Source organism: Vespula vulgaris, chromosome 5 (genome assembly GCF_905475345.1).
Source record: "Vespula vulgaris chromosome 5, iyVesVulg1.1, whole genome shotgun sequence".
Lineage (NCBI taxonomy): Eukaryota > Metazoa > Arthropoda > Insecta > Hymenoptera > Vespidae > Vespula > Vespula vulgaris.
In genome coordinates, this window is record NC_066590.1 from 5,417,501 (window position 1) to 5,430,000 (window position 12,500).

The 12,500-nt window shown below is 31.3% G+C and overlaps 1 protein-coding gene across 36 annotated transcripts in view; it reads right to left on the reverse strand.

Annotated features, from left to right (window-relative positions):
* Positions 1 to 12,500, reverse strand: part of LOC127064301 (voltage-dependent calcium channel type A subunit alpha-1) — a 116,477-nt gene that overhangs the window by 21,137 nt on the left and 82,840 nt on the right. For 16 of the 36 annotated variants that reach the window (XM_050995165.1, XM_050995162.1, XM_050995163.1 and 13 more), the window contains 9 exons: positions 10,595 to 10,678; positions 9,251 to 9,298; positions 8,074 to 8,190; positions 7,522 to 7,587; positions 5,023 to 5,114; positions 3,539 to 4,023; positions 3,231 to 3,335; positions 2,999 to 3,102; positions 1,241 to 1,297 (listed from right to left, as the gene is read on the reverse strand). In XM_050995165.1, the coding sequence (XP_050851122.1) occupies positions 1,241 to 1,297; positions 2,999 to 3,102; positions 3,231 to 3,335; positions 3,539 to 4,023; positions 5,023 to 5,114; positions 7,522 to 7,587; positions 8,074 to 8,190; positions 9,251 to 9,298; positions 10,595 to 10,678 (1,158 nt within the window). Of the gene's footprint in view, positions 1 to 1,240; positions 1,298 to 2,998; positions 3,103 to 3,230; positions 3,336 to 3,538; positions 4,024 to 5,022; positions 5,115 to 6,938; positions 7,031 to 7,521; positions 7,588 to 8,073; positions 8,215 to 9,250; positions 9,299 to 10,594; positions 10,679 to 12,500 lie in introns of all 36 variants that reach the window. The other 20 variants (XM_050995177.1, XM_050995174.1, XM_050995172.1 and 17 more) reach the window with 6 other exon arrangements.

The window sequence follows — 12,500 nt, forward strand, 5'->3', positions numbered from 1 at the left end:
AAAGGATCTTTTTGAAAGGAAGTACTAGATATCTAAGTTTCTATATGTTAGACTAGTCTTAGAGATGCTATAGTAGGATTATTGTCTAATACAGTAAGTGCCTAAGAAAGAGAAGAAAGATCGACTTGTGTGATCGTGTGTTTTGACATAAGCACAACCGTTGTTGCATCGTTTTTTAATTCTAGAAGAAGAGGAAGAAAAATAAAATAAATAAATAAATAAATATATAAAATACAATAAAATAAAAGTCGATTATTCTTTTTTTCTAACGAAAAGTGTTTTCCAATTACACTTTTTAAACTTTATAATTGATTAACCAATCAACGACCGTTGTGCTGCTTTTCATTGTTATGAAACTGTTTACGAGAAAATAAAATTAAATATAAAACATAAAATGTATACGCGTATTGAAAAAGAAATAGTGTAATAGTGAGTGTTAATAGTGAGTGAGTGAGTGAGTGAGTGAGTGTGATAGAAAGAGATAGAAAGGTAGAAAAAAAGAAAGAAAGAGAGAAAGAAAGGTAGAAGAAAAGAAAGAAAGAGAAAAAGAAAGAACATAAAAGTAAATAAAAAAATATGAATAAGTGTAAGGTCGAAGACACAATAGCACATTTTTATATTACATTTGCAACATAATATTTCAATTTTAATACTAATTTCTAAATACTGGCTTATGTGTCTTCGCATTTTGATAGAGAAAGATGGAGAGAAAGAGAGAGAAAGACAGAGAAAGAGAAAGAAAGAGATAAAGAGATAGAGAGAGAAGAAGAGAGAAAGAGAAAGAGAGAGAAAGAGAGTTAGAGAAAGGGACAGAGACAGAGAGAGAGAGAGAGAGAGAGAGAGAGAGAGAGAGTGAAAGAGAGTATGATATGAAAAGTATTATATTTTTACAAACAAATGAAGCATCATTGGAAAAGACTCGTTTTCTTTTTTTCCTTCCATCTAATTTTTAATTAAGCGAAACACTGTAATTTTTGCTAAGAAATGTTATTTATAATCGTTAAAAACATATTAAAAATATTAAAAAAAAAAAGAATAAAAGTAGTGGAAGAAACGAGCGTTTTACAAAATGCGATGGAGTAGTATATAGATATATATACACATACATATATATATATATGTATATACACATAGTATATAAATGGTGTATAATATATAATAAAGGAAAATGAATTATATTAAAATGAAAAAGAAAATATGGTATAAAGATGATATAAGTAAGAGAAAAAGTAAGTACTACCGCCTGGGCTGCAGGACTTTGCCCAGCATTATCGTTATCGATAAGATCGTTATCGTTCTGTAAAACAAAGAAAAAAGACACAAAGAGATGATTGAGAGCTGCGTGAACATCCTCTTGTCTGGGTAGTTATTATTAAGTATTAAAAATCCTCTATATATCGGGTACGCCTACGATAATAGAAATTAAATAAATCGTGTCTAAAAAATCGTATCTCATCCATTAATAATGGACATTCAAACCTCGTGTTGGAAGTATCTCTTCTAAAATATTATTAAGAGAAAAATATTACAGGTCACAATTCAACAGACAGAATCTTATTTTTGTTCTTTTCTTTTTTTATATTTTTTTTTCTAACGTTACTAATCTTAATCATCATTCATCCAAAAAAAAAAAAGAGAAAAAAAGATTAAAAAAAAAAATTAAAAATCACAATTTCTTAACTATCTATTAACATTAAGTAATTCTTATTTTCGAGTCGATCCATCCGTTGCACTTATAAATGATTAATAAAAATTATTGTCGCAGAATGAAAGAAAAAGAAAGGAAAACAAGAAACATGAACGAAGACGTACGATATTCGGTATAAAAGTGTAAATGCATTATTTTCATAGATACATAATGTTAAATTTTTTTTATTTTAATAGAATGGAGCAATGGATGCATCGACTCGGGATAGTCTACTATATATGTTAGGTTTCTAATTGAAAATTATATCGTTCAGGAAGGGTCACACATCGAACTGCTTCTACGGATATCGACTTGGCTAATTCGAGAGTTATGTATATGTAAAAAAAAAAAAAAAAAAAAAAAAGAAAAGAAAATTATTAACCTTTCTTCTTTTTGTACGTCTTGTTTAAAAACTAAAAGATATTCAACTTAATCAAGTTAACAATGCTTGCCGTCCCAATAAAGAAATCACAAATATTCATCACAAATTTTAATCGATATTATAGATCCCTCGATCCTAATCTTTTTTTTTTTTATACGCGACAAAATACGCGAGATTTATTCAGTGGGATGGAAAACCGAAATCGAACACTTCGATATTTATATATTCCTATTCAGATACATATGAATCTTTGAAAATTCTCAGCACTACTACTCAGCACACATAGGTAAAATAGGTATATAGCATCAGAAAAATTAGGATTATTGTGGGGAGGAATAATAGATCGTAGGATCGCTCGAGTTCAATGTCGATCGACTTCGTCTCTTTTTCTTTTTCCTGTGTTCCTTTTCGCTTTGCTTTGTTGTTTTCTTTTTTTGTTTCTTTTCATAAAACTTTAGAAAAAGAAAAAAAAAGAAAAAAGGAAAACGTAAGATCGAATTACGTCGAATTTCGAGCGTTCCCAGTTTGGGAATAGGTTACTATCGAGCTACTCTGGATTTAGTGGAAATTCGCTATTTGAAAAATCGGTTCTCGAACCGGCCGTGTGAAAATCCTACCACGAAAAAGCCAACGACAAAAACATCCACTTTAAGTGATATCCCCTCATCGAATCTTCCGTAATCGTTTTCACAATGCTTCTATTGCCTTATCCTCAATTTGTCATTCGAATCGATAAAAAACATTCTAATGCTATGTAATTTTAAAATATATCATCTTTTTTTTCTTGTTTTTTTCTTGTTTGTCGCAAACGACAAGGAAGTATGTTAAAAACGAACGGAAGTTGAAGAACGGCGAGGGTCTTTCAAATAGACTTAAACTTATCGTTCTTACACGTTGATTAAGTTAAACGCGTTCGACGGATGACTCACCTGTCCGGATGGTTTTTCTCGACCGAACTTCGTCGTCTTCCAATTTTCAATAATCATGAGAGCGACGTATATCTTACCGACGGTGAGCTTTCCTCTGCCTACCTCTAAAATAACAAGACGAATGATAAAAAAAAGAAAAAGAAAAGAAAAGATATAAGAAAAATTTCAAGTATCCACCGAAAATGCGGCAATGTAAGTATGTACGAATGGAAACATTTGAGATATCACTTGCCTTCGTCTCTAGGTATCAAAAGATCCAACATTTTTTTCGCTTGCAGAGGCCAGATACTTCGAATCGTATCTCTGAGCTCCTCGTTCGCTTGCTTCATCTCGTTGGCTGTAAGAGAAAAAAGAAAAGGAAAAAAAAATATTTCGAAAGACATCGAAATATCGGTACGAAGTCGAGGAAAAGAAAAAAGAAAAGAAAAAGAAGAAGAGAAGGAAAAGAGAGAGGGAAAAAAAGAAATACAACGAATCGATGAACGATGTTAATAAAGGAATTAGAGAAAAACGTTAAGTCTAAGGATTATTACAACTAACCGCATCTCATTTTAATACTAAGATCCTCTCGTATCAGTGCGAAAAGTGTTGTTGTAAAGTTGACCTTCCCGTCTGAATCCACGGGCATGTTCATTCTGATGAGTTTTTTGTAAGCGAGCCTGTTAGGACACTTTTGGCCAAACCCCAACGGTGGGTCCATCACCTTAAGCATGTCGTAGACCTCGTTGTAGAGTACCTTACCGGTGGCTTTTGGATCGTATTCCGCCCATATTCGCACAAATTCGTCGAGATGATGTGCACCGAGAATCGATGAGTCTCTCGTTAGATAATCGAAATTGTCCATAATGACGGCAACGAAAAGATTCAGCATTAAAAACGAGCAGAAAAAGATGAACGAGACGAAGTAGGCATAGGCGATGTTAGAACCGCAACCACCTGGTTCTTGTTTCCCTGCTTTAACGTCGCAAGGTCGACCCTTTATGCAAGCCAACATGATGTTCGGCCAAGCTTCGCCTGTTGCACACCTACGAGATACGATTAAATATGTTAGTCCATATTAACGTTCCTCTTACGTATTAATCGATCGTGATCTTCGCAATAAGAGAATGTTTCTTTTTTATTTTCTTTTTTATTTTTACTTTATTTCTTACTTTTTTTTTTTTTAACGACATGCAAATCAACTCGAATCCTTCGAAGATACGACGGAGCAAAGTTGTAATGGACGATAAGTCATTTTATTTTATTTTAGTCTAATTTTAATTTCAACTTTCTTTTTTTTTTTGTATATTCACTTACTAAGCTTCGCGTTACACTTGCAGTAGTATCTATATATAAAATGATCAGAGAAAGAATTATATGCTTCATTTTGCTTTTCGAATCTTCGAAAGAAAAAGTGCAAAAAACGTGTTAAAAAATTCTTATTTACACGTATAGTATAATATAAGAGATTCAAGAGATCTGAGAATTCAATAGATCGAAGGGTTAAGCTTTCGTACTTGGTTCATATTGGCAAGGATACCTACGTTAAGATATTACGACGTTCTTTCTTGTATTATAAGACGTAATGATATTTAAAAAATCGACTTGATATTAGTTATGATATCGTCGTAATATCTAATATATATATATATATATATATATATATATATATATATATAAATATACAGCATGCATCTCGTTCGAGGATACAAAGCAACACCAAAAGCAATAAGGTATATATTACTATATCTAATCTATCAAACTCGATGTTTCTATTTGAATTTGCCGATATGTGCGGATTCTCCCTTCGGATTTTTACTCTTCTTTGATATCTAAGAAATAAGAATTATTTTGTATAATAAAAAAAAAAAAAATAAAAAATAATCCAAAAGAAAAAATACATATATATGCGTGTGTCGTTGTCCTTATTCAAGAATCGAAGCTTTAGAAGATAGGTGCATGTTGTGCATAGTATTATTATTTTATAACTTTGATTCTATTGAGAATCAATAAAACGATAAAGCTTACGATGTGACGATACTTACCGAAAAAGTAGCATCAGACCTTGAATGAAGCTTTGGAAATTGTTGTGCTTGTTAATAGAACTGTCAGCACCCAGCTCGATGTTACCGAATACCTGAGACCCACAGAAATAAGTGAGCCAGCCGCAGCCAAAGGGCGAGAGCAGCATTTATTCACGAACGTTCATTTTTATTTCTCTGTCTTTGCCTTTTTCCTTTTTCTAATGTTTTATACTTCTTTTCCTTTTTCTTTTCGCATTTTCTTTGTCGTCTTTTCTGTTTTTTTTCCTGTTCTTTTTTTATTTCTTTTTTTTTATCGTGCTTACGAGAATAACCACGATAAAATTGACGTAGGTAAATATATTTTATCGAATATATGTATATATATATATATGTATGTATGTATGTATATACATATATATATGTATATATAAGTACGTATTAAAATCGAATCGAGTTTTCTTTCATTTTCTTTTATGACACAAATGACTTGATAACGTCTTCCGGGTTGTATTTTCTCTCGCTGGATGACCGAAAACGTCTCTCTGTTTGACTGCTATGATCCTTAAGTAAAAAACTACGTAGAGATGAGATAATAGGAACTAATCTAAGAATGCTCGAACGATATAAAACGTAAATAGACAAAGTGAAATCGTTTAAAACCCGACGAGTATCGTATTGTATTGATCTATATTTTATATCACATATATACATACAAATATATATATATATATATATATATATATATATATATGTATATATATATATACGTGATATTATATATCGGTGTAATTGTGTATCTGTTTGTGTAAAAATGTGAATTACGACAAAGAGTCCTTCTAAGTATACTGTTCTACCACATTTAATTGGGATCTATGATATACGTTAGACTTGTATTTTACTTTCTAAATAGTATGTATGTGTATATATATATATACATACGTACATATATATACATACACATACATATACCATGTACTCGAAAGAATCGCATGATCCTAACAATTCTTGTTTCATTACTTCGTTTTAAACTTTTCGCGAATTCCAGATGTCTTAATCGATTCTTTCGAGTTTATGAAAAATGTTATATCGTCGACGCCAAAGCTATAACGCAAGCATTACTATGGGACCAACTCTCTATGGGACAGCTAATTGCGGGGTTACAACAACTTGACACGTCGAGCAGCTTACTCTCGTGAAACCTCATGCTAGCAGCCCAATACTCTCTATCGTATAAATCTGTTTATTTTTTATTTCCTTTTTTATCTTTTCTTTTCTTTTTTTGATTTGTCTTTTCTTCCCCCCTTTTTTTTACGGCGACCAAAACTTTCCCCCTTTTCTCTTCTCCTTCTCGTACTTTAGATCGTTCCCTGCCGTTCGCGATATATTTCGCGATGCTTTTCGAACTTGGTAAAAAAAAAAAAAGAAAGAAAGAAAGAAAGAAAAATGAAAAAAAAAATGAGGAAGAAGAAAAAAAGAGAAGAAGAAAAAAAAACAAAAACGTTGCTCGACTCGTTTGTTACAAATTATTAAATCAATTTTTCAATATTCGATTGTATATGAGATTCGATGTAATATCGAGATACGTTCGTGCGATTGATCGTTCGTTAAACATCGCGAAAGATCACGGTGATGTTTTGAACGTGCGCTCGTAAAAATTGTTCGATTCGTCGACGAAGAATCAGACGAGTTGAATTATTAAATGAACAAAAGGTTACGTATTATTTTCTCGTTCAATATTTCTTGTCGTAACGGAGAAAATAAATAAATTTTTAATGACGTTCTAAGTTTTCTTTTTTTCTTGTTTTCTTTTTCTTTTTCTTTTCTTTCTCCTCGACGAAAGGAAACAATTAATCGAATCATTCGACGGCAGGTCATTGAAAATCCCTCACGATTTCCCTTATCCTTGAACCTGCAGTGTATTTAGCTGCTCGACTCACCGAAAAAGCAACATAAGACCGGCGAAGAAGGACTGAAAGTTGTTGTGATCATCGATCGATGTTCCTGGATCGTTCGATATATTTCCAAAGACCTGACAACGGAATTTCTCAATCACTAATTATCACCAAACTTCAATGTCATTTAACTCAATCCCTTTAATTTTTCTTTTTCTTTTTTGTCTTTCTTTTTTTTCTAAAAAGAATTAACGAAACGATATTATACCCCTTGCGTTTTGAATGCACTTTTCATAAAATGAGGAACTAAATACATAGAAGAAAATGATACGTACTTTGTTATCCTATCAATCGAGTCAAGTATATCTTTCTTTGTTTTTATCCCTCTATCATATCAACCTAACTATATATATATATATATGTATATATATGTGTATATATATGTATATATATATATCTACATGATAAAATTAATTGATCGGTCCGACAAATCGTGTAATAAATAAGTAAAGTAAATAAGTCAGTATATATGTATAAAATGTACATATATCCTATGTAAGATTGGTCCCAGTATCTTGCAAAACACGCGAGAAGAAGGAGAAAAGAGAGAGGACACGTTCTTTCGTACCTGCATACCGATGATGGCGTAGATGAAAAAGAGCATCGCGATGAGGAGACAAACGTAAGGCAAGGCCTGTAAAGATGAAAAAAAAAGTAAACAAATAATAAATAAATTCAACAATTCCTGTCTCGAATCGTAACATTATCATGAAACATTAAATTAATATAATGTACGTATCTAATCGATTAAAATGAAATGAATGAATTCACTAAATTTCATTTATAAAAATCATTGCTCGATTAAACATTACTACGACTGAAATTTCATTCATGATCACATTTAAGAGTTAACGCATCGTTGATCGGTCATGAATATTCTTTTCAAACGAATGTTTGCAACATCGATGCAACTTATATAATTATTAAACTGTAACATCGTATAAATTATTTTTACAATAGTGTTGTTTATTGCGTTGAGATATAAAGATTCGTAATTTAATATCGGCATTATCAATTTTTCTTTCGTAATATTTCAATTGACATTTTAATATTTCGAAGACGATTTTACTACAATTATTTTTAAAATATATCTATACGTTTTAATTCAACATATACGTACTTTGAAGGATTGCACGAAGGTCCAGAGTAAAATTCGTATCGTGTATCCCTGTCGTAGCAGCTTGATCAGTCTGGCGGCACGAAAGAGCCTGAGAAAGCCGACGTTGATGAAGTTCTCCTGTAGGGAACAAAGGAAATTGCACTTAACCCAAAAGATTGTCCATCTTTAAACGTTCTGAAAGGTTAAACGTAGCTTCGTGCGTACAACTTCGACCAACAGAAAAAAAAGATCGACGATTTTTCTTCGATCGATGATCTTTCTTTACTCGATAGCCAGATCGATGCACGAACGAAGCTATATAAAAAGGAATTGTTTTTATGCTTTATTCTCTCTGTTTTTCTTTTTTCTTTTATTCAATTCTTCTATTTTTCTTCTTCTTTTTTCTTTATTTCTTAATTTCTTTCGGTTCCTTTCTTCCTTTCTTTTCTTTTATTCATTTACAACAAAGAAATTACTTTTCTACTTTCTACGAGGTAACAACGTCGAGACGAACTTTTACCAATCGTTCGCGTCTTTCACCTCGACGAAAGTACGATCGCTAATGAGTAAACTATTTATTTGTTTTCCTAATTAATTACCGTTACAACCCCTTTGCCGCGACCGAGAAGAGGAGAGAATATAATATACGTATATTGTTTATATTTCTTTTTGTTCCTCCCTTCTGTCTTTGCTGCACCGATAGCCGCCATTATATTTTATCGTGGCTTTCACTGGATGATGATGATGATCGATGATAATGATGATTGATGATGATGATTGATGATGATGATTGATGATAATGATTATGAAGTATTTAAAAAAATATGTATGAATGTGTGTGTACGTACGTATATATATATATATATATATTATATATGTATGCATGTATGTATGTATGTATATACGTGTGTATGTATGAATGTATGTATGTACATATGTATAACGATAGGAATGATGATGTAAAATGTAGATAAAAGGGGTAAAAGTGTAATACATGTAAAAATATTGTGTTTTTTTTCTCTTGCTTATAGAGGTATCTTTGTGAACGAGATAATAAAAGAGGTTAACACAGCTTAAAATAAGATATACATATATATATATGTATATATATATATAATATACAATTATAATAGAGAAAACCGATCCGACGGTCAATATTATATTGAATGATGCAAATAATATACGAATTAATTGATACCTTCTTTTCGCTTAGCTGGCCACCACTTGGCACACTCGAAAACCGCTCCTATTACAGAAATATTGATATATTGCGATAATTATCATCTGTTATCGTTCGGACCCTTTTTACAATTATTCAAAACGTACATACACTGATCGCTTAACTTTCTGGCCTTTACAACACAAAAGCTCTAGCGTGTTCCATTTTTCTTTCGATTCTACTTTATTTTATTCATTTTATTTTGATCTTTCTCTTGGAAAAAGTAAAGGAAGATACGCAATAGACTGGCGATGATTATTCTCGAGCAAGCATACTTACTAAATATTGATATGTCGATATATAGAAACCTGCTGGATTTAAGAAATATATATGTATATATATATATAATCATGAATCGACTTACAAATGAATTAACTTAAAATTCTACTCTTCTTTTTTTAGTTTTTCTTATTCAAATCGCAGCATCTAATACTCGATATAAATAGTATGTGTTTAAATGCGTATAATACTGTGTATATGTATATTTGTAATGTTTTTATACTGTTGTTGTTAACGTACTGATGAACGATGAGATATATACTTATATAGCGTACAAATGCAGCGTATACGGTTGGGATAAAGAAAGAAAATAGGAATATCCAAAAGGATTCATCTTACTCGGACTTACTTTGCTCTTTTGCTAGCATTTAATTTTTAATATCGATAAGGAGCAGCAAAAGGGTTTACTGGAAGAAATGCAATACCCTTTACCCTTCTGTCCTGAGACGAACGAATGATTCCGACCTTTATTATTTTTATAACGTAGCTTATATATTACGCATCACGCATATATCTATGTAACTTCACGAAAATCGATAATTCGATTAAAGAGATTCGTGTCTAAGGAGAAAAGGGCTCGTGATAGGCGTACACGAAGCAGCGGATTACGAAATCCACGTGAAATCGATAAAATTGCAACGTATTACGGTTCGAACAATGTAATATTATCGTCAGTAATAATGAAAGTGACCTAAACGTAATGAAATATCAATGAATACCTTTTTTTAATTTTAATATATTATCGTTTCTTTCGCATCTTATCGATCTACATTATACATTATATATATAAAATAAAAGAAAATATAGGATATATATAAAGTAATTATATAACTTAGGCCACTTTCGTATTAACAACCGACATATATATTTAAATACTATTAAAGATTCTCTATATAAGAGAGATAGGTAAATAGATAGAGAGATAGAGAGATAGATAGATAGAGAGAGAGAGAGAGAGAGAGAGAGAGAGAGAGAGAGAGAGAGAAAATGCGTATCTTTCGTGTTAATTAAATGATATCTAATATATTTCAAAGCTCAACGTACCCCGAATTCGATGACAAGTGCGTCCACGATGCTGCCAATCACCGTAATGAAGTCGAATGTGTTCCAAGAATCCTTGAAGAAGTTCTAACGTCGAGAGAATATAATCAAATCAAATAAATATATATATTAGTATTTTATTAAACTGAGTGTTAGAAAACGATCGAGAACACTGTTAATCGTTCCGAAGCTTCCGTGATACTAAAGTGATATTTCCTTAGTACCAACTTTCGTGAATGTTCTTACGAGACACAAAGAAAACAAAACAAAAAGATAAATATCGAGGAACCTTCGGAACGTTCGTGATGTTTTGTGTTTTTGTTTGTATATGTAAGGGCTATTATTGATCGGTCTATTACGCCTATATCGATTTCGAGGAAAAATATAAGAGCGCGAATTCGTGGAAAAATAGTTTGTTTACTATCATAGATTATCATTCAAGGATGCGAATATTTCGTTTCTTTTTCTTTTATTATTTTCTCTATTATTTTTTCTTTTTTTCATTCACGCGAATGTTGTATACGTTTTGTATGTAAATATGTATGTGTTTTACGTGTGTGTGTTCGTGTGTATGTGTACGTGCGTGCACGTGTTAGTACGTACGTGTAAAAAAAGGTGAGGCCTCACACGAGCGTGTTTGTACTAATTAAGCTAATTACCGATGTAATTCGGTTATGTGTGATTAGGTGCTTTTCCTAGAGATGTGTAAAATGAGAAAATCTTCCGCATCTCTTGGTCAATCTCAATGATTATTTTTAATCGAAAAAAAAAGAAAAAAAAAATATATATGTATATATTTCTTCTTTTTTTTCCCATTACTCCAATACATTTGCAAAAATCTTTCCATCCCCCATGCATCTTTTGAAATATCGTAATACTTGTTAACAAAATTAGACTAAAAGATGCGGTTTATTATATATATATATATAAAGTGATTAAATGATATACTGTAATCGTACGCACTAGTGATCGATGATCTCGGCTGAAGTATGTATAATAATAATAATTATAATGATCATAATAACAATAATCATAATAATTATAATGGTAATAATAATAGTAATATTAATAATATTAATAATAAAATAATAATGATAATAATAAAAAATGATGGATTGATAGTAGTAATAATAATAATAATAGATAAAATGATAAAATAATAATAAAATAATAAGATAATAAAAGTGATGGGATCTTTCTCAAAGAAATAATCTACAGGAGCATGCCGGTAATAGAAAGCAAACTAGAGAGAGAGGTAGAAATACGCGAATTCAAAGGGTTGTCTACCCTTTTCTTGTTTCTTTCTTTTTCTTTTCTTCTTTTTTTCTTATTCTCGTTCACACCAGAAAAACAGGCCTTTCATTTTATTATTTTTTGTTTTTCCTTCTTTTTGCTTTAAGAAACAATCGTCATATTATATACGGAACTTTTTGATTCGACGTTATAATTAAACTAAGAAATCTAATTAAGGAAAGCGAAAGAAGGGTCTCTATTTCTAATTCTACTACTATCGAGAATTCAAACGATTAACTATCGACAATTGATTAAAGCGTATAAAAAATAATTTCTCCTTTTTTTCTGGCGTTCAACTTGTTACACACTCGATCTCGATCTTTCGGCACAATCTTTCGATCCCGAACTCGTTTATAGTTTCGGATATTCTGGCGGTAGGAAATCGATAGAAAAATATACGATCGTGCATCGTTTCTTTTTCGATCGAAGCCGATCAATGCGTGCCATTTTTTACTTCTTCTTTTTTTCTTTTTAATTATTATGAATTTTCCTTCCTCTCCACCAGTTTTTTCAAATCGATCCCATTCGACCTCGTCAAAGTACGATCTCTTATCGATTATAATAATAGATTAGATATTAATTGTTAATAATCGTGCTGACGTCGTACATACTTTTT